General features: G+C 48.8%; 5 protein-coding genes across 5 annotated transcripts; 3 read left to right on the top strand and 2 right to left on the bottom strand.

Annotated features, from left to right (window-relative positions):
- Positions 1-26: 26 nt before the first annotated feature.
- On the top strand, positions 27-497 carry N7474_001322 (RidA family protein; the record flags this gene model as incomplete). Its single annotated transcript, XM_057192737.1, has 1 exon — positions 27-497. One exon carries the CDS (start codon positions 27-29, stop codon positions 495-497), a length of 471 nt encoding a protein of 156 aa, XP_057057690.1.
- Positions 498-1,654: 1,157 nt separating this feature from the next.
- Positions 1,655-3,265, top strand: N7474_001321 (uncharacterized protein; the record flags this gene model as incomplete). The annotated part of the gene is made up of 7 exons (XM_057192736.1): positions 1,655-2,013; positions 2,071-2,088; positions 2,140-2,218; positions 2,270-2,598; positions 2,653-2,912; positions 2,972-3,048; positions 3,104-3,265. 7 exons carry the CDS (start codon positions 1,655-1,657, stop codon positions 3,263-3,265), a joined length of 1,284 nt encoding a protein of 427 aa, XP_057057689.1.
- A 4,273-nt stretch (positions 3,266-7,538) lies between these two features.
- N7474_001320 (NACHT domain protein) lies at positions 7,539-13,827 on the top strand (the record flags this gene model as incomplete). Its single annotated transcript, XM_057192735.1, has 5 exons — positions 7,539-7,779; positions 7,832-7,956; positions 8,012-8,351; positions 8,414-8,689; positions 8,747-13,827. 5 exons carry the CDS (start codon positions 7,539-7,541, stop codon positions 13,825-13,827), a joined length of 6,063 nt encoding a protein of 2,020 aa, XP_057057688.1.
- Positions 13,828-13,886: 59 nt separating this feature from the next.
- On the bottom strand, positions 13,887-15,465 carry N7474_001319 (uncharacterized protein; the record flags this gene model as incomplete). Its single annotated transcript, XM_057192734.1, has 2 exons — positions 13,887-15,072; positions 15,119-15,465. The coding sequence occupies 2 exons, from the start codon at positions 15,463-15,465 to the stop codon at positions 13,887-13,889; spliced, it is 1,533 nt and encodes a 510-aa protein (XP_057057687.1).
- Positions 15,466-17,806: 2,341 nt separating this feature from the next.
- N7474_001318 (uncharacterized protein) lies at positions 17,807-18,994 on the bottom strand (the record flags this gene model as incomplete). The annotated part of the gene is made up of 3 exons (XM_057192733.1): positions 17,807-18,560; positions 18,608-18,699; positions 18,758-18,994. 3 exons carry the CDS (start codon positions 18,992-18,994, stop codon positions 17,807-17,809), a joined length of 1,083 nt encoding a protein of 360 aa, XP_057057686.1.
- Positions 18,995-19,226: the final 232 nt, after the last annotated feature.

Genomic DNA, 19,226 nt, shown 5'->3' with positions numbered 1-19,226 from the left:
TCGCAGTCTTTCAAATCTCACAGACCATGGCGCCCACCACCACCCCGTACTTCCGGCCCTCAAACCATGCCCAAGGCTTGGCCAATTATCCCCATGCGCGAATTGTGCCATCGAACAACGGACAAGGATCATACATTTACGTCTCGGGAACCTCTTCCCGCCTCGGGGATGGCACATTTGTCGGCGCCACTCGCACGGAAGATGCCACTGGAAAGGTCAATCTTGAACTAGACATCCGGAAGCAAACCGCCTCAGTTCTGTCCAACATACATGCAGACATCGAAGCGGCCTCGGAAGGAAAGGCAGGAATTCACAACGTCGTCGACGCGACTGTCTTTTTGACCAGCATAAAGGGCGACTATTCGGGCATGAACGAGGAGTGGAACCGCGTGTGGCCGGATCGCAATACGGCGCCCGCCCGGACAACGGTTGAGGTGCGCGCGTTGCCACGTGAAGAAATCCTGGTGGAAATTAAGTGTGTGGCGTATTATCAATAGATCCAATCAATAGTGATTGGAACTGTGTTAAATGACGTTATTTTATCGATGTTAAGGACCTTGTTTCAGCGTGTTGGTTGTTCCTGTTGTCGATCGGCAGATATATATCTGGCTCCATACTGGTTTGCCAAACAACTCTGTTTACGTGAATGGTATGTAGCGTTAGGAGTGATAGATAGCCACGCTGGTCCTATTGCTAGTTTGTGTCTGTATGCGATTCCTAAGGCTGTTGATTTCTTCGCTTCACTTAACTAGAATAATACGCGGCTATCCAAGTAAAAAGCCGACGCGTTGCCGGAGCATAATCCGACCCGACCCGACCCGACCCAAATGCGGCTTAATTTTCCTATCGGATTAACAATTGAAATTTAATGAAGCCAGCGGATCCGCTCTAGAATACTCGACAAAGCAAAGATCTCCACATCTCTAAGCTTGCAGGGTCCGTGGCCAACGCTGGTGACTGTAGTACTCACTAGTTAGCCAGCTAGAGGTTTCATTGGCTCGACTACACCTATTAGGACTGGTGACTCTTGCCTCCACTTCCCCATATAATACCTGGAGCTTCCCCGCGGTCACGCTAATTAATGTGGAAAGCTCGGTGTCGAGGGTCGCGTCGGCAGAGGAAGCCTTTTGCTGGTCTGTGGGCGGACCGCGCACCGGCTAAAGCTGTAGACTGAGCCCTAGCATGACCTGGGGATCCGATCTTCGACACCCCCTGATGGCCCGGACCCTGTCATCATAAACAAGGAGACAGCCACCGAAGCTTGCAAGCATAGATATCCTACAGAATTACAGCCTATCGAATTTACTCATCATTCGCAAACATGAGTCCCGTACACGGCCAACTGGAGAGAGATTTGAAGTCTACGGGGGAGTGCGAGTGCCCATCCGCACATCATGAAAGCGTCCAAGGTGGGAAATTCACGTCTTCGCAGGAATCTGAATTTCTTGGAAATGTCGAAATATCTGCAGAGCATAGAGACTATCTTATCAGGCGACATGGGACAGTTGATCTTAACCCCCTCCCTTCTGCCGACCCAGCTGACCCATTGAACTGGCCATTATGGAAGGCAAGTTCTCAAGTTCTGTTCTGAAGAACAGTCAACTGATTCAAATAGAAAAATGTCAACCTCGTGCTAGTTGCATTCCATGCATCAATGGCCCTCATTGTTGCTTCTGGTGTCATTCCTGCCTTTGGACTCTTTGCAGAGGACTTGAACGTCTCAATTCAGAAAGCATCATACCTAACAAGTGTTCAAATTTTGGTGCTTGGAATATCACCCCTTATCTGGAGACCTCTCTCTAGCAAGTATGGGAGACGGCCAGTCTGGCTCATATCAACAGCACTTTCCGCTGTGTTCAATGTCGGATGTGCGTTGAGCCCGAACTTTGCAGTAATGATTGTCATGCGTGTTCTGGCGGCATTCTTCGTCTCACCTGCGAGCGCAATCGGCAGTGGTGTTGTTACTGAGATATTCTTTGCTCGGGAGAGAGGCAATAAGATCGGGATCTGGACGTGAGTAAATATGCTTATCCGTCGAATACGTCCTGATAGCTGACGTTTGTCCTTCAGGCTCATGGTAACCCTTGGGTGTGTATCAGAGTCATTCAGCACGTGCTACTGGTACTAATTTGTACTTAGTATACCTTTAGGGCCATTCGTAATGGGCTTCGTCGCTCAACATGCCGGTTGGCAATGGATATATTGGATTTATACCATTGTAAGTAATACAAGTCTTCTACTCCCAAATTTATCTAAGGTGTACACGCAGGTAAATGGAGTTCAATTCGTTGCGTTTTTCTTCTTTGGCGCCGAAACACGATATCTCCGCCGGGCGACAGACGAGAATACTAATTATTCTTTTGTGAGAGAATACTTGACTTTCAAAAGGATTGACGCCGAGCCATTCTCATTCCGAGAATTCTACCAGCCCATTCTGTTGGCCAAATATGCTTCTATTCTCATTCCTACAATTTGTTACAGCCACTCTTTCAACTTTACCAGCGTCTATATTACCGTCGAAATCCCACAGATCTTTGGTGAAAAGTTTCAGCTGAACCCACAACAGATTGGCTTACAGTACATTGCTATGATCATCGGGTTTGTCTATTGCCTTGTCTATTAATGATCTCTGGCTAAATGTTGCTTTTCTAGATCTGTCCTTGGTGAGCAACTTGGTGGTCCCATGAGTGACTACACTATGAACCGTCGTAACAAAGCACTGGGCCATCCTCCAAGTCAAGAATACAGGCTTTGGTCTTCATACTTTGGGTTTTGTGCAGTCATTGCTGGCTTAGTAGTGTTCGGTGTGCAGCTTCAATTGGCACCAGAAGGGCATTGGAATGTTACACCAGCCATTGGCGTGGGCATTTCGGCATTTGGGAACCAAGTCATTACTACTGTTCTGGTTACTTGTAAGTCCCGAGTGGTGCCGGCAGGCTATACTACAGGATGCTGACCACGTGTTACTTAGACGCCGTTGACTGCCACCGCGAACATGCGGCCTCCATCGGAGTATTCGTGAACCTCATCCGCTCTACATGGGGATTTGTAAGTAGTCACCTTGTTTTGTCACTCTAGATAAAGTATTGATACTTTACTGCAGATTGGTGTCTTCTGGTTTTCACAAATGTCTGCAACCTTGGGTTTGGGTGGAAGCGCAGGATTGCAAGCGGGACTCGTCTTAGTCGTTTCAGTCCTCCCAATAGTCTTCATTCAATGGGCAGGCGCTCGATGGAGAAGGCATGGAGAGCAGCAGATGGAATGATCAGGATTCTTGTTTCTTGACTGCGATCGTGTTTCTGAATGAATAGCTCCATTCGATGAATCACAGTGGGATCTAAGACTTCTCTAGCCCCTGGCATCACAATGTTCGGCATTGGAATATGGCATGTTTGGCCCTGTTTCTAAGTTATAAATATAGCTAGGATAGATAGACAAAATACCATCGATATTATGGTCAAATTGTAGCGATCATTCTAAAATGTCAAATTGTGTTTAATCAAACACAGACTATGAAGCAAGGATCCAAAGGTCAAAGCTTGAAGTAATCCTGAACGAAAACCTGAAAATCCGCAAGAGATAATACTATAAGTTAGGCGACCTGAAGTTGAATAAATCATTTGATATTCAGCCTATCTAGCCCGCGATTGAAAAAGTCACTTTTGCCCCACAAATAGGAAGCCCCGCCCGGCAAAGGAAACCCCCTATGTAGAGGGGGGCTACCTACGTAAATGATTCTCATTCCATTGCACCTCGCCAAACTGCATAAGCAGACACATACTCCAAGCCACCCACCAGTCCGGTCGTCGATGAACTCCAAGATCGTCCCGGCTGCTTGCAGAAGCTATGATGCAATGGACGGGGACAGAGCGGGCCGTCCACCCACTTGGCGGCTTCCTAGTGCCAGATGAGAGGCTCCACTGCCAGCTCTCGAGGGGGGCCGAAGGGAGCTATATTTAGCTGTTCTACGGCCTGCGCACACCGTCACATTCACAGACGCCTGTTACTCCGATCGGATTGTCTTTCATTTTTCAATTTTTTTTGCCCCTTCATCTCACGTTAGGTCTGCTTCATATGCTTGCGCAAAATGGTGCTGGGCATGGCAATCATGCGAACATGGTGCCGACTCTATGATCAGGCGTGACCTGGAGGAAAGCCGGGGTGAGACGGCCCGCAGTGGAGCACAGACATCTGGTGGCAACCTGCTCATTCGATCAACGCTCTCCGCAGCAGCGGGAACAGGTTCAATGCACAGATATATGTGGGGCAGGACGGGTGAACGAGTTCATGCGGTACAGTGGGAAACCGGGGGGGGGGGGGGGTGTCTTGCAATGTCTTGGGCCGACGTCTCAAGGTGGCTGGCGGTGCGTCTGCCGAAGGATGACAGCGAGAACCAGGCGAAGAAGCAGTTGGGGATCGACTAAGGCCAAGAGAGCTGGCGGCTGCATTTCAACCAGAACGACAATGGAGCCGACCTGCCGTCTGGGGCCCAGGGGCTGGAGATCCTGCCCAAACAATCACGGCGAGTTCGCGGATAAGATTACTTACTGGTAGGGATGCCTTGATAGGGTTATGATTCCTGCTTTCGCCTAAGCTCGTACTCATACTTTCGACTCTATAGCCTGTAGGAGTATGTAGCTAGAAAATAATATTTCTGCACACTATGCAATGGCGTGACGATATACCCCTTGCCACCAATACCTGCACCCGCTGAAACTTTCTCGGATGATCGCCTGGGTGACATCGGACCCAGTCAAATTTATTTCTAGCGCCTAACCAGCAGTGGGACGATCGCGCTAAGGTTCTTAGGACGAACAGGGGATCGATCGGATGGGTTCGTGATCCTTCCCGATAGCTGACGATTTTCTTTTGTCTCACCCTGATTCCCTCTCCGCTGCCATCCTGTCGCTTGCTGTCACCATTGCGGAGTCAAACATCAGCACGGACCCCACGGTCCACTTGAATGCAGATATTGTACTGTATCGCCCCGAGCGACATGTGTTGTCCTAGACCATTGCTGACGATCTGTTTCCCCTCTCCCAACATATTGGTTCGATCGTGTGAAGCAACCGCATGTCCAGAATGGCGAGGCTCGCCCTAGTGGTGGCTTGCTAGGGACAAGCTGACGCCTAAACTTAGCTGCACGGGCCAGAACGATTAGACTCCGGCAATCCTGGACAAGCTCCTGCCAAACATAGGCAGTGAGCGGGCCCTTCGAATGTGATTAGGGGTTTGCCGCTAGAGGACCTGGTCAGTCAGGCAGGGCCTGTCACTGTCGCTTTCACTTCAGCTCCCCTCATCCTGGTGGCGTGGGTAGCACATCCACTCTCGGCAGATCGAGGCCCAGCCCGTCGAGGATGGGCTCCACCTGGCAATGCAAGTTGATGGCAAAATAACGCAAAGCGGTCTCCACGTATATACTTAGTTACGCATTTCGGGGAGGATAACTTGACAGACGCCGGACGTAAAAAACCTTACTCTGTGACTTAATTCTGTTATTTTCCCAACCACTTGCGCTGTTAGTTCGGTAATTTCGGCTGTGGGCACCATGGAGAGCACCAGAGCCATCAACTTCCATGACCTGATGCGGCCACGCCTGCCACGCCATGGGTTGCCCGAGAACGAGCAGCGGGAAGGCTGAGGACTTGGGAGGTACAGCAATACAGCGAACCCTTCAGTGCTTCAGGTGTCGGCTCGGTCTGCCTAGCTATTCGATGTAGACAACTTACCCTCGCCTGCAGAAGCTCCACGTCACATACTTATATCCTTGCCCCGTGCCCAGCTCTTGCCCAGTGCCCAGCTCTTTCCCCTGGAAGCACTTGGAAATCCGAAGTCTAGCTGGTGTCGTCACCGGCTGTCGGTCGTTCTCGTCGTTGGCGGGACATATCCGAGAAGTTACCCACGTAGTCCCGCACAAAGATGTCAATGTAAGCGGACCTATCGGCGTGTCTAGAGTGGAACCACTAGAATACCTATGACAAATTGATCCTTTTAATCTCCTCCACCATTCTCCATAGTACTAATGCATGTAGATGAGGAGATGGATGCGCAAGGTCAAAGGAACCAGCAGTATTATGTTTTGGGATGCTTTTCGTAATAAATGCTAACAATTTAAATTGTATGAATTATCTTGTTAAAGAGGTGTTTTCCGTTTGACCATGGGAACTGGCTGAACGATTGCAGGCACACGTTTGAGGTAGAGGGAATTTGAACCAAAAAAAGATCTCGCGATGAGCAGGAGGCGATGCTGATCATAACCAGATGAACGCCTGATAAATCTGGTCTGCTGGAGATCGTGCATGCTTCATGGCTGCCAATAACAGGCTCCACGAACAGATGCTTTAATGCTGCTTACGCAATATCTACTATCGGAAGGACAATCAAGGTGGGTTACCACGGCGCTCGACCGACGTTTATTCCTTACAAAAGTGTTTACTTTTTATGTTATTTGATGCTCCCGCTCCACAGAACACGGTGGTGGATAGTACAACTCCCAGCCAGCCACTGGTAGAGCACTGAGCACATCTAGTTACTTAGCTACTGTAAAGCATCTTTGACAACGTATAGGGACCCCACAGGAAGCCAGAGAAGCCGCTTATGCAGCTTACGGCGATTTCAAAGTCTAGACTCCGGTATGTTTGAATTGGCAGCTGATACTTTCAGTTTGTGTGGACTCGTGTACTTGTTGTTCTTGTATGTCTTGTATTCCTGCCAATCAATCAGTATGGGGCAATGATGGCCAAGGTGGAGAGGCACTTGCCAACCACTATCGTTGCCATGCTGATTGCCTTGAAGTGCTCCACGCTCTATTATGCCGTAGGTTTGCCTCCGGAGCTGGGACACAGAATAATTAACACCCAACACCGCTATACGCCCTTGACCAGAGCGCAACTAATGCAAGATCAAACCTTGGAACTGCCAAATGGGGCAGCAGCCATATTTTTGGGAATAAAATTCCCCTTTGGATCACAATTAACGTAGGAGGCAGAGAGGGAGGCAAAATTGACAAATTGACTGATGTACAGCAGATCTGAGGGGATCGAAAGGTGGAGGAGATGGCCTGAGTCGACGGAAGCTCTGGATCTTACCCACTATTCAATACCACAGGCGTAATAATATCGCCACTATCACACTATGATTCAAAGGGAATGGTGCAGAATTGAAGGTGGCTCCCACCCTGAGCGCTACTACAAAAGCACAGTAGCACCCAGTTGTAAGCTTTCCTTCATTTCCTCTTTCAATTTCGTCAAACAATCTCGTACTTTGTCAGAAACTTACATCAAACCATATCCGCGGGTTTGTCTTGTCTATTTTGTTGCTTTAAGAGCTGCTGCTCAAGAGAAGCTTTACTTGACGCCCATTCTCCTCCACAAAAAGTATCCCCTTCTTCCCCCCACAGCACTGAATCATCCTCTAAAAGAGTGATTATCCCAAGCAACTTAACCAACCAAACCTCCACAAAAACAACTGATACCTCAACAATCGAAATGGCCCCCGGTATTATTTCTCCTGTCCCTGGATCCCCTCTTTTCTCCACCATGCCCGGCAACTCCAGGCAGGTCTCTTCTATCTCTGCTATCTTTGATAGCGATAGCATTTCAAACAGCGACCACCATTCTCGCAGAGAATCTTACATGCGAAAGAAAGCCAATGGGGTAGGATATTCCAATATCACCAGCGTGGTCCAGTCCCTCCACCGTCGTAGTGGTGATGAGCTGGGTACCACTGCTTCGTCCAAGCTCTTGGACATTTCGCATGCCTCACTTATTGAATGGATTCGTACCGAGCGCTTGAGCTACCTACCCCCTGAGGGAAAGCAGCTATGACAAAGTTCTGGGATGGGCGCAACTTTTTGTCGAAAGATTGAACTCTTTTGACAGTGCCATCCATGACTTTGCGGGTGATAGCTATCTTGCCGCTCAGCTTTCGTATGGTTACTGTGCCATGCTCCTCGAGGTAAGTTTGACCGCGTCCCTTCAAGTCTATGACTTTTGACTAACCCTTTCGATAGCTTGGCAAGGAGAACGCCCAGGCCCTGATGACCTCCTTTGGATTCTTTTACAGCACATCTTCCACGCTTGTGAACCTGCTTGCGCGGACCGAGTTGTTCTCTGTCTCACAGGAAATCAAGGAGCAATTGATCCTGGCCTTGTCTGACTTGGTCACTTTGGTCGCGAGCGTGTCAACCCACTTCCACAAGGCGATTCGTGAATTGACCACTACATCTATTTCTGTCAATATCTATGACACGTTCCCTGGTCAAATCCAATCATTCCGTGAGCGCTGTGGAAAGATTGCTGAGTCCATGTGGAGACACCAGCTTGCGAAGGAGAACATTGATACAGATAGAGGTGAAACCCCATTCTGCCCGTCTGTTAAAGAGTGTTACATGACTGATCCTGATTCACGATAGTCTCTGTTGTCCAGTCTGTTAGATCTTGGCTCGCACCTGAAGATCGCGTTCTCAGCCATCTCGCCGAGAATATCTCTCACCTTGCCCATGAGCGAGAGGAATTAACCTGTCTCTGGATGAGCTCATACTTGACTCGTTTTCTGAAGAGCCCGGCAACCACTCTCTCCTTCTCCGGAAAGCCGGGATCTGGAAAAACTGTACTTGCGTCTGTTATTGTCGACCGTTTGCAAGAGCAAATCGGCGGAGTCACCTATAACGCCTTGTTTATTCCCATCAGTGAGTCTCTACACAGCCCGCTTATCCACTCTTAAATAACAACTGGTCTTTGAATAGACGCGAGGATTCCAGCAGAGACTACTCCTGCTGCTATCGCCAAGACTATCCTCTTTCAGCTCTTTGAGAAGCGTATTGGAAATATCCAGCTCTTACACATCTTGGGCGATGCCTACGAGCGCAGCCGGAAGACCACCAGTGCTGCTGACTACGAGAACATCCTTTGGAATGCACTAGAACGTGCCTTGGCCGCCGCTCTCAAGGATGCCAAAGAGTTGGTTATTGTCGTTGACGGTCTTGATGAGGCTTCCTGCGGCGAGGCAACTCTCCTCAAAAGACTTACTGCGGCAACTAATAATTCAACCAATGTCAAGCTGATTACTCTCGGAACTGAGATACCACCAGCCTCAGAGAGTGTGATGCACGTTTCGGTCAACGAGGATCGGATTGTTGAGGATGTCTCTACGGTGGTGCGGAGCAATCTCATCCACAGCCATAGCTTTCTGGAATTGTCAGACTTGAGCCAGGAAACCGTTGTGGATCAGATATCTGAAGCATCTCGTGGCTCCTTCCTCTGGGCCAAGCTTTGTACCAAGCGGGTTCGTCATGAACACACCCCTGACAACCTCCCAAAGGCCGTCGAGACTATTATCAACAGCAAGCCAACCATCGCCGACTTTGTTCTTCATACTATACAGTCTCCTGAAGTCAACGAGGATGCTAAATACATGTTGCTCTGGCTTGCTACAGCCGAGCGCCCCTTGCTGTTAAAGGAGCTCGTCACTCTGGCCTCCATTCAGACTGACAAGTACACGATCACTGATCGCAAGCTGGATCCATTGCACGTCCTAAGGCCCCTGAACTCTCTTGTTTTCCTACAAGACGGTCAGGTGTATCTTCGCCATGGGCTCATCCGGACTGCGGTCTTAGATGTCTTCTCCAAGGGGAAACTCACCCAAGCGGTCAAGGACCGTCACGTCGACTTCGTTACTCGGCTGTTTATCTACATCAAGAATGCCGTTTCCGAGCATCATGAGCCGTCTTTGACCCCTCTAGATCGACATGATACCACTGTGCTAGTGTCAAAACATCCTCTCCTTGATTTTGCTGTTAGATACTGGCCTCTGCATCTGAAGCAAACCTCGGTCTTTACAACTGGGGGTGAAGGACCCACAGCTAAGGAGTTTGGCAAGATTTTACCGTTTTCTACTACTCTCTTGCTGCTGCAGAACGCTCTCTGGCAAAAAGTTTCAACCCCGACGTTGTTGTCTTATCAGACCATTGTCATGAACCTATGCCGCCATTTACTTACCACGAACAACGTCGTGACTCTCCAGTCCATCATTTCCTTGGCTCTCCTGCGTCGGGATATCCACCACGTTTCTGAGGCCATTCCTCTGTTTTATGAGGTTACGACAGGTAGCCAGACATTGCTCACAGCACGTCATATTGTCACGATGCAGATGGCCCGTCTGTTTCTCGACTTAACAGTGGAGCAAATAACGACCACCAAGTCAGACATCATGGCTAAGCGTGAAATTGTGCTTTGGTTGATTGTCGAATGCTACAAGATCCACTACGGCAACACCTCGGAGCAAGTGGTCACGGTTCTCAAGACGTTGGTTGAGCATTACCGCTTGATTAAAGAGGAGAAGAGGGTCCAAGAGATTGAAGTGACCATCCAGTCAATCACCGGTTCTCAATACAGCACCGTTGATGATGATGCCCACGGCGATCTACATGTTCATCTAAACCGCCATGAGCAAAATGGCGAAACCGGTGTTCGCTTTGTCCTAGATGTCGAGGAGGATGACGTGAGATCTGAATCCTTCGACTCTGAAGCCCTGCTCAAACAAGCTCAGGCGTTTGTCGCTGAAGGCCGTGTCACCGAGGCCGAGTGCATTTACGTTGAAATCTGGCAGCGAGCTAGCAAGGAGTGCCGGATGCAGCACTCAGAGCACTGGGAGCAGATCAAGCTCAGGTCTGTTGTGATTTACTCGAAATTTCTTCAGTCTCAAAAGAGAGAGTATGAGGCCTCATCCATTTTGTCCAGCGTTTGGGAAGAGTACAGGCATACCAGCCTGTCTCTCTCACAGTCCTCTGCATCACATTTCCAAGAGATTGCCTCAGTCATGTCTGCCGTGGGACTCTCTGCTGCAGCTTTGAGTATCTTCAAGCACTGCGCCTATTACTACCAGAGTACCAACAGCACTTCCTCCTCGGCCTACTCGGAGATCCAGAAAAGCATTACAGCCACCTCGCAGCAAGTGATGAAACAGGCCAGTTCTTCATCTTCAGTCGTGTCGGAAACCACCTTGGAGGAAATTGTCTTCGAGGCTTCCAGCTCCATTACCAAGATTGATCAGAGCTCGTTTACTGCCACTCACACACTGGCTGAGCTGTACAGCTCTCAGCATCGTTGGAAGGATGCTACTCGGGTTCTTAAGAAGGTCCTTCACGGTCTTTGGCCATCTCTGTTCGCCCCGTCCGTTCAGGATGTAAACCTTCCGTCCAAGCACACCGACAAGTGTGTGGACCTTGCCGAGCGTCTCAGCCAGTGCTATCACTACCGCCGTCGTTTCCTCCGAGAGGAGGGTATTCGTGTGCGCGTCTACCATGCTGTCCGCTTTTCTAAACCTGTCGATGACAGGCTGAGGGAGCGCGTTACGACCGAGCTGCTCAAGCTCTATGAACGTTCCTCCCAGCCTGACATGGGTATCAGCACCCGCCAGGAGATCTTGGACGACTACACCAAGCACTACGGTCCCGAGCACCCCATTGTCATCAAGACCCTGTGGACTTTGGCTGAGCTTACACACCCTCGCCCCATTTCTGTTGAATACTACCAACGAATCATTCGGGCCTTGAACAAAGATTCGCCCAAGTGCCAAGCCGAGGCAATTGAGCCCCTTGTCATTGTTGTGACTGAGCTGTGGAATCAGAGTCGGTTCTCTGATGCTGTGCCCTACTATTCGCTGCTCTTCACTACTTTTCTAGATGATACCAAGAAGAGTCCAAGATTCCAAAACCAGGACTTTGTCCTGGAGTTCTTCACCAGGTATACTCACTGCTTGCGCAGTGTTCGCACTGAAATCACTACACTGCACAAGATCACTGTCGACTATCAATCAAAGGTCAAGACAGTGTTTGGTGTCACCGCCTCAATCACTATCAAGGCCACCTTGGCCCTCGCAAAGGTTTGCCAGGAGTCAAAGCGCTATGAAACTGAGGTCATCACTCTGTACGAAGATTTGCTCAAGATCAAGTCTGACGAGATTGACTACGATGAGATCACTGCCATCCTTGATGGTATTTACGAGGAGCAGACCAAGTCCGAGTCAATCTCTTCCATCCAGGTTGAGCGAGCCTCCAAGATCTTGAGAAAGCGCATTACTACCATTCGCGAGACTCATGGATGGGCCCACGAAGAATCTTTATCCAAGCTCCAGGAAATAGTTTCTTTCCACTCTAAACACAGTGAAACAGAGTCCGTCATTCAGGAACTTAAAGAGTCTACCGTGCAGATCCTTTCGTCGGAATCATCTTCCACCAGACTTGTTTCTGCCGCCGCTGTGATTGCTTCCAGTTATATTGCAACCAACCAAGTTTCGAAGGCCACTGAACTGTCTCAGGAGCTCTACCGCCAGGTTGTCATAAAAGACACTTCCAATGTGAAGTCGTACAAGTTTGATCTCTCGTCCAAGGGTCGCCAGAGCCTCATCTTCTTGGCCCAGCTTGAGCACAGCCTTCGCCGGGGCCCTTCGACCATTACTGAAATCCTCGCTTCCTTAACCACGGAGTATCTTTATTTCGAGGAGTTCAGAAGCCAAATTTCGTCGAAGAGTAGCTCCTTCCACGCCGTATCTGTGCTTGCTGCACGTCTCTATCATTTCCTGTTGCTCAGCAACCGCCAGGCTGCCGCCACTCGTGTCTTCAATGACTTCGTTGGCTACTTCCTGGCCAGTGAGGGCAAGCGGATCAAGTCGACCGAGACTGCTCAAGTGAAGGTCTTTATTTTGACCATCCTCGACCACTTCCATAAGCACCAGTCTACGAACTTTATCCGCTCGATTGGTATTGCCAGCAACAGTCGTGTTCTCGAGCTTCTAAAGAAGAAGGACTACGATAGTGCATGTGATCTCGCCATCGCTTCCTTCAACTACATCTCGGCTCATGATATTTACCGTACTCCCGCTATTGTCAAGTTTGTCTTCACTTTGGGCATAGTGGTTACTGGTCGGACCATCTCCCCGCAGCCCGATCAGGCCGCCCAGAAGAAGTTGCTTGGAGCCTCCACGGTCATAATTCAGGAAGTCCTTCGCGTCGTCAGTGACCTGAAGATCAACTTGGCTCATATCAGTCTGGACTACCTCAACATCCTTATCGGCGTTGTTGGTCAGCAAAAGGACTACAAGAACCTGGTCTGGCTTCTTTCTAGCATCTGGAATAACCGCAATCAACAGATCAACTGGTCCCCAGCTGTTACCCTTCAGCTGGCCCGCCGCTACATCCTAGCCCGCTATCTGGTTGGCGATGCTCTAAAAGCCGCCCGCTTGGCTGAGGACATTGTCTACAACTGCCGCCGGGTGAACGGTGCCCGCCACTCAAGCACCCTTGAGATGTCTACCCTTCTTTCACAGATTTACACTGGCATTGCCCAGCGCTATCAGTCCGAGAAGGGTGGTCAACACATGGCCAGCAAGTACTACAAGAAGAGCGCCAGTGTGCACGAGAACCTCCTTCGCATTTTCATTGATCCATCATTGGCCGACGTTGAAGGTGGTCTTGACAGCAGCATGAGCATAGATGGATCAGTATTCGAGCTTGACTTGGCCGACAGCACCGTCAATGGCAATTTCTCGGACGGCGAGCATGTCCGCCAGCACTTGCAGCTGCTCAAGCTTGCCGTGCAGCGGTTGGGTGACTGGCCTAAGGACTATAGTGAATACGACCATCTGAATGCTGAACTCTTTTCTACTTTCAAGGACGAGTTGCAGGGAGTCGAGGGTGTTGAAAAGTGGAACCTGAAGAGCTTTGGCTCCGGCAAGGCTGCCAGCAACGAGGACACGCTGAACTTGGAATTCAAATCTTGGGAACTTGAGGTTGCTCAGGCCAGGGAGGAGAACGAAGAAGTGCTGTGATCCCAGAATTTGATTTTTGTCTGTGAATTATTTTTGATGTCTTCATGTCAATCTGCATTTCAGTGATTGGTCTGCTTCCGCAAGTAATCACTATGTTCTTCTACCTTGTCGAACCAAATGAGATCCTCCAGTTCTTCCTCAAGATACAGACCCATTCGTACAACTCGATTGTTGTTGAATATGAATTCCGCTTGGAGAGGCTCATCTCCACCGTCCAAGATGCCACTAAGGTGTGCAATGTACTTACTTTGCTGGCAGACATGATCAAATGTGACCGTAAATCCAAAAGATCTATCTGCTGCGTTGACAAAAAGCTTATCATCTCTGATCTGAACAGTCATTCCATGGTATCCCGGGTTCCAGTACTCGCCCGTATAGACGCAGAGTGGCATTTTCTGGGGCTCAGACTCTTGGATTCCAGGACACATTTTCTGACGCAACTGCGCGATCTTGTCATCAATGCTGATGTCATCGTCCGGACAATTCTCGGATTCGATTTTATTCCAGTCGGGTCGTTCAGGATGCGGCACTTTCAGGGCCTCGTCAATCAATTCTCGCATCAAAATAGTAGCAACGACGCCTCCTCCACACGAGTTTCCGAAAATAGCGCCACCAAACTTGAAGTCAGGAAGAAAGAAATGGGTTGAAGCGAAACCCTGTACCATACCATCATGGCTAACAACCGCATAACCTCTGTAATAGAAGATTTCCCAGCCAGCGCCATACATCGTGGGTGAAGTTCGCGGACGTAAGTTTTCAGCATTCGGGTTTTGAGATATTCGCTGTTTGAGAAGACCTTTGTATACATTCTCAGTGATGGGGTCTTGGTGGTTCATGACGGCTTTGACCCATTTAATATAGTCGTTCACACTTGTGATAATAGACCCTGCACCTTGAGCCTCAGGGCAGTCAGGGCTTTGGAAACCGCCGTCGTACTCGTTACTGTCTTCCTTCCAGTTGTAGCCCGTAGCAATGCGATCGCCGAGGCCTTTGGATCTTGCACACTCGGGCTGCAGACTGGACGATCGCATGTCCAATGGCCGGAAAAAATGGTGCTCAAGGAAATCTGAAAAGGAGAGTCCGGTCTTCTTCTCAACGAGATACGTTGCCACTGTGTACATCATGTTGCAGTAGATGTACTTTGATCGTACGGGGGCAGAGCAAGTCAAATGGCGCAGGTTCCTCGTGACAGACTGCGCAGTATCTGGTTTTGCCGCTCTCAAACCCAGATAAGAGTCGTCGTAGCTGAATCTATTAGCGAGGATATTATGCAGATGTGCAAGATACTAACGAAGGCATGCCACTCCTGTGGCTCAGTATATCCTCGATAGTAACGCCTGGTATCTCGAATTCTCCGGGTAGGAGGCTTGACATAGTCGCTTCCCACTGCACTTCAGGATATTTCTCGTCATTTACCAGCAGCCCCACAGATGCGGCTGTCAAGGACTTTGAAGCGGAGGCAATATCAAAAAGTGCGTCTGCTGTGCATGGTCTGGGCGGATGGAGTGACGATTTCCCATAACCAGCCGAGGCCGTTGTCTCGTTTTGAACGATAGCAATAGCCAGACCAGGTACATGGTGCTCTACCATAAGGTCCTCCACGTGCGACTGAAAATTTGGGGAATGAAACAGTTCCATTGTGTGTGAGTGATGTGGTGTGGTGAGGATGAGGCACCGGATTTGCAGTGTTACAGCGATATTCGAAATCAGATATACCAACATATTCGCACGGATTCAATCCAGAACCCTAACCTGAAACTCGCTAGTCTAGTTTTTGTATTTTCCAATACCCACTGAGAGACTTCAGTGCCTGTATTTTACACGAAACTGCTTTACACACGCTGCTGCCCTACCCCGCTCGGCAGCACTCGAGCTGACTCTCCTCCTTTTTCGGGATTCCAAATCAGATAGCGGAAGAGCTGCAATCTGATTCCGACTTTCCAGGTTTATGGTACCAACGTCATTATCTTTCCTTGCGAGGACCGGAAAATGAGCGAAGTGAAAGAATCATTTGACGGCTTTTCGAAACCTGCCTCTACCTATGCGGACTACATCGAAGCAAAGTTTCATAACAAATACGATCGATATGCCTGGCTTGTGGACTTTCTCCGGAACAGACATCCCAAATTGCCAGCAAAGAACTTGCCGTTGCCTGTTCAGGTTTTCATCCTAGACAGCGAAAAGGAAACCTTAAAAAGCAGACGATTCATGGTTGCAAAAGATAACCCAATAGATCCTCATCTGGTTAATGCCCTGAAAGAAAATTCTGAAACCTGCCAGACACGATTGATATTCCTCCAATATCCAAGTTTCGAGAGTATCAATCCAATTTGCATAGATTTGATTGGCCTTCATTGCGACCTTCATCCGGATTTCTGCTCTGCCCATTTTGAGTGTGATTTTGACCAGACTGGCCAAGTCATTGCGCACTTTCCTGCTCACACTCTTCCATCAGAAAGGCGTTTTCTGCAGATAAGGACAGATGAATGGACCTTCATGACCGCAACATGGAAGGTATGCGAGAATAAGAGTACATGTGAGATGAATCTAGCCTTGATAATTCCTAACTTATATTTTGTAGCCTAATGGTTGACTATATATCTAGTTGTCGTCTTTGCGTTAGATCATTACATTGGCTCAGGAGATCAACTATCTCTGCTACATGACCAGCTTGCATATCATACGTCGCCGAGCGAGATCCTACGGTTGAACAAGAATCCAGCAGATTATCTGTTCCCCTACGTCAGAGAAGCCGCACGACATGGGGCATCTATTTGCGCCCAGCTAACACCATTTCGGGAAGGGCACAAGGCTAGCCAAGATTTTCATCTAAACCTTAAATGGGAGACAAATCAACGAAACCGCCGAGCCATGATGCTGTCTCTAACTAGCCTGTCGAAATTTCTCGATTCTGAAAACATTCCTCAGCCTTCATCTTTGCAACTTGGTACGATCTTGTCAGATTACCGCGAATTGATCCTGGAAAGCGAGATGATCGCAGCAGATCTCCAGGTGTTTCTCCAACAACGAGCGAATCTGGCAAACATCGAACAAGCGAGGAGAGGCGTGGAACAAACGGACTCAGTGCGTAGGTAAGTGAACAACCGACCACCAGATCATTCACAATTCGATTTTTATTGACAATACCCTAAGGCTTTCTATAGTGGCATTTGTTTTTATTCCACTGAGCTTTACAACGTCATTCTTCGGAATGAACATCCGAGAGCTTGGAACTGGATCTTTATCAATTGGGTATTTTTTCCTTCTTGCCGTTCTTTCGGGTGGCTTATGCATCATTCTCGGAATCTGCCTCATGTCTGTGGAGAGGTATTTAAGCCTCATCAAGAGAGGAGCTGTTCGAAAATGGACTAGATGGAAAGCCCGATCAAAGAATTGAAATGATGACATAACGGAGTTTTCTTTCTAGACGATTATATCGAAGAGAAATGTTTACCGAATGCAGGGATGCCTGGACGATGGACAGCATGAATGTAACCATTCGCGCTAGGTAGCCAAATGCTTGCTGGCGGCCGGGCACCTTTAATCAGTGGACTCGATTCCATTCTCACGTACACCAGACCGAAGGTAGTTAGCTCCAGGGTTGGAGTGTATTTCGAGTTGTGCTTCCATAGTTCAAGTTCCACAAATCGGGATATATCATCGAATCTCAAAAATTACCCACGATCCTTGGAAGGCCACTCTCAGCTTATTGGAGAGCCAGATTCGGTCTGAGGATGGCAACGATTGTGACGCATAATCAGCAGCAAAAACCATGGTAATGGAAGAAAATCATCTTTCCCTACTTCTACAGCATAAGCATAGCCTTCTGTATTATGACTGTCGCGCGTAGACGAAGGCTGCGACGTAGATGGAAAGAACGAAGGGGACAAGGTATATTTGTGCGTGCGTATTAAATTTCCAAAGCTAGACGACATTTGAGTCATGCATCGGAGCAATAACTTGCTACTGCCCTTGAAGATTATTCAGAGAGATAGCCAAAGCAACTTTGCTGGGCCGGCTCGTGGATAAAGAACTGGTCAAGCAACCAAGCCATACTAGAATTTGTCACTCCATCAGCTAGCTTCAACCAGTGCTGATTGGTAACACTGGTGTCGTCGACCCAAGCGTTTGATCCATTACTCGAGGTGATGCTATTGTACCCATCCTTGTTGGCAAAGGCAAGCATGGGTCTAAAGCCAAGTTTGGAGAATCCATCAAGACCCAAGATCCCATACAGTGTCGTGATCGGGTCCCAGGACATTCGAATGGTGGAACCGCCACCAACATACCACTGGTACGCAGCGACAATTGGGGAGTTGACCGGCGAGTTTTCAGCGACCCGCTGTCCAGAATATACGTTTCCACCGAGCTCAAATCCCGAGAACGTCATCGGAATAGTCTTAGGCCAGTTTCGAAGAATGTAATCGGTGCTTTCGGGATCCAAATAGCCAAAATTATACTCCCAGCCTGAAGGATAGTTACCCCCCATGACAACGAGTTCATTGACCTTTGAAGAAATGAGATCTTTTCCAGATAACGAGCTGATTTTGTCTGGCTCGGATTTGAGGAGATCGGCGAGATTGGTCAGGAAGCCAATTGAAATTATGTTGATGCTGTTTTCTGTGGCAGCATTCAGGACTGAACGATACATCTCGAGGGGCGTTGGAGTCGATGCTGAATCATCAAGTGCCCTGGGCCAGTTGTAGGCGACTTTGCTGGGATATTCCCCATGCCTATTGCAATGTTAATACGTGACCGTCACAGAATTCGCTAACCATACAAGAAACTCCCATTATCAAAGTAAGTCTCATCAGTTAGCGGCCGTATGGCAGCAACTGGAATATTCCCATTTCCAAAGTACGTACAGAGAGCCTTTTGATCAGAAATGAGTCAGGATCACGGGGAGAGGTGTGCAGACGATGAAGCGTACATTTGCAGCCAGGGCACCATATTTTGAATGCGTATTGATGGCAATGCCTCTCACATCTGCCAAACCACAGTTCTGCAAAGTATTTGCCACTGCCAACGCCCCTACATCATCCACGTCGCCAAAGATATCTGTGTCGATAATCACCGCCTGACTACCACTAGTCGATTTCGCTAAGGCGCCCGCAGAGGCAGCCAAGACGCACCACCGGACGAGGAGTAAGACTTCGGAGACTTTCATAGCTACGTTTGAAAGTTCACGGTGAATGTAAAGTTCGTAAGACCCAGGAAAATGCGTGTAAAACGAAGGGTAGAGGTGCATCTCACAAGTGGCGTTTTGGCTTCACCTTCCTTATATACGCTCACCCCCACTCGAGACAGATATTACTGCATGACTCAACTAAATGCTATTGCTTCCTCAGTAAGAGTTTAAAACGGCAATTAGGCGTCAATCGACCTCCGAAATTTCTGTA

This window comes from Penicillium riverlandense (genome assembly GCF_028828495.1).
Source record: "Penicillium riverlandense strain IBT 135883 chromosome Unknown utg000001l_segment0_segment0, whole genome shotgun sequence".
Taxonomy (NCBI): Eukaryota; Fungi; Ascomycota; class Eurotiomycetes; order Eurotiales; family Aspergillaceae; genus Penicillium; species Penicillium riverlandense.
The sequence above is the reverse complement of the archived record's forward strand: the minus strand, read 5'-3'. Positions and strand labels throughout refer to the sequence as shown.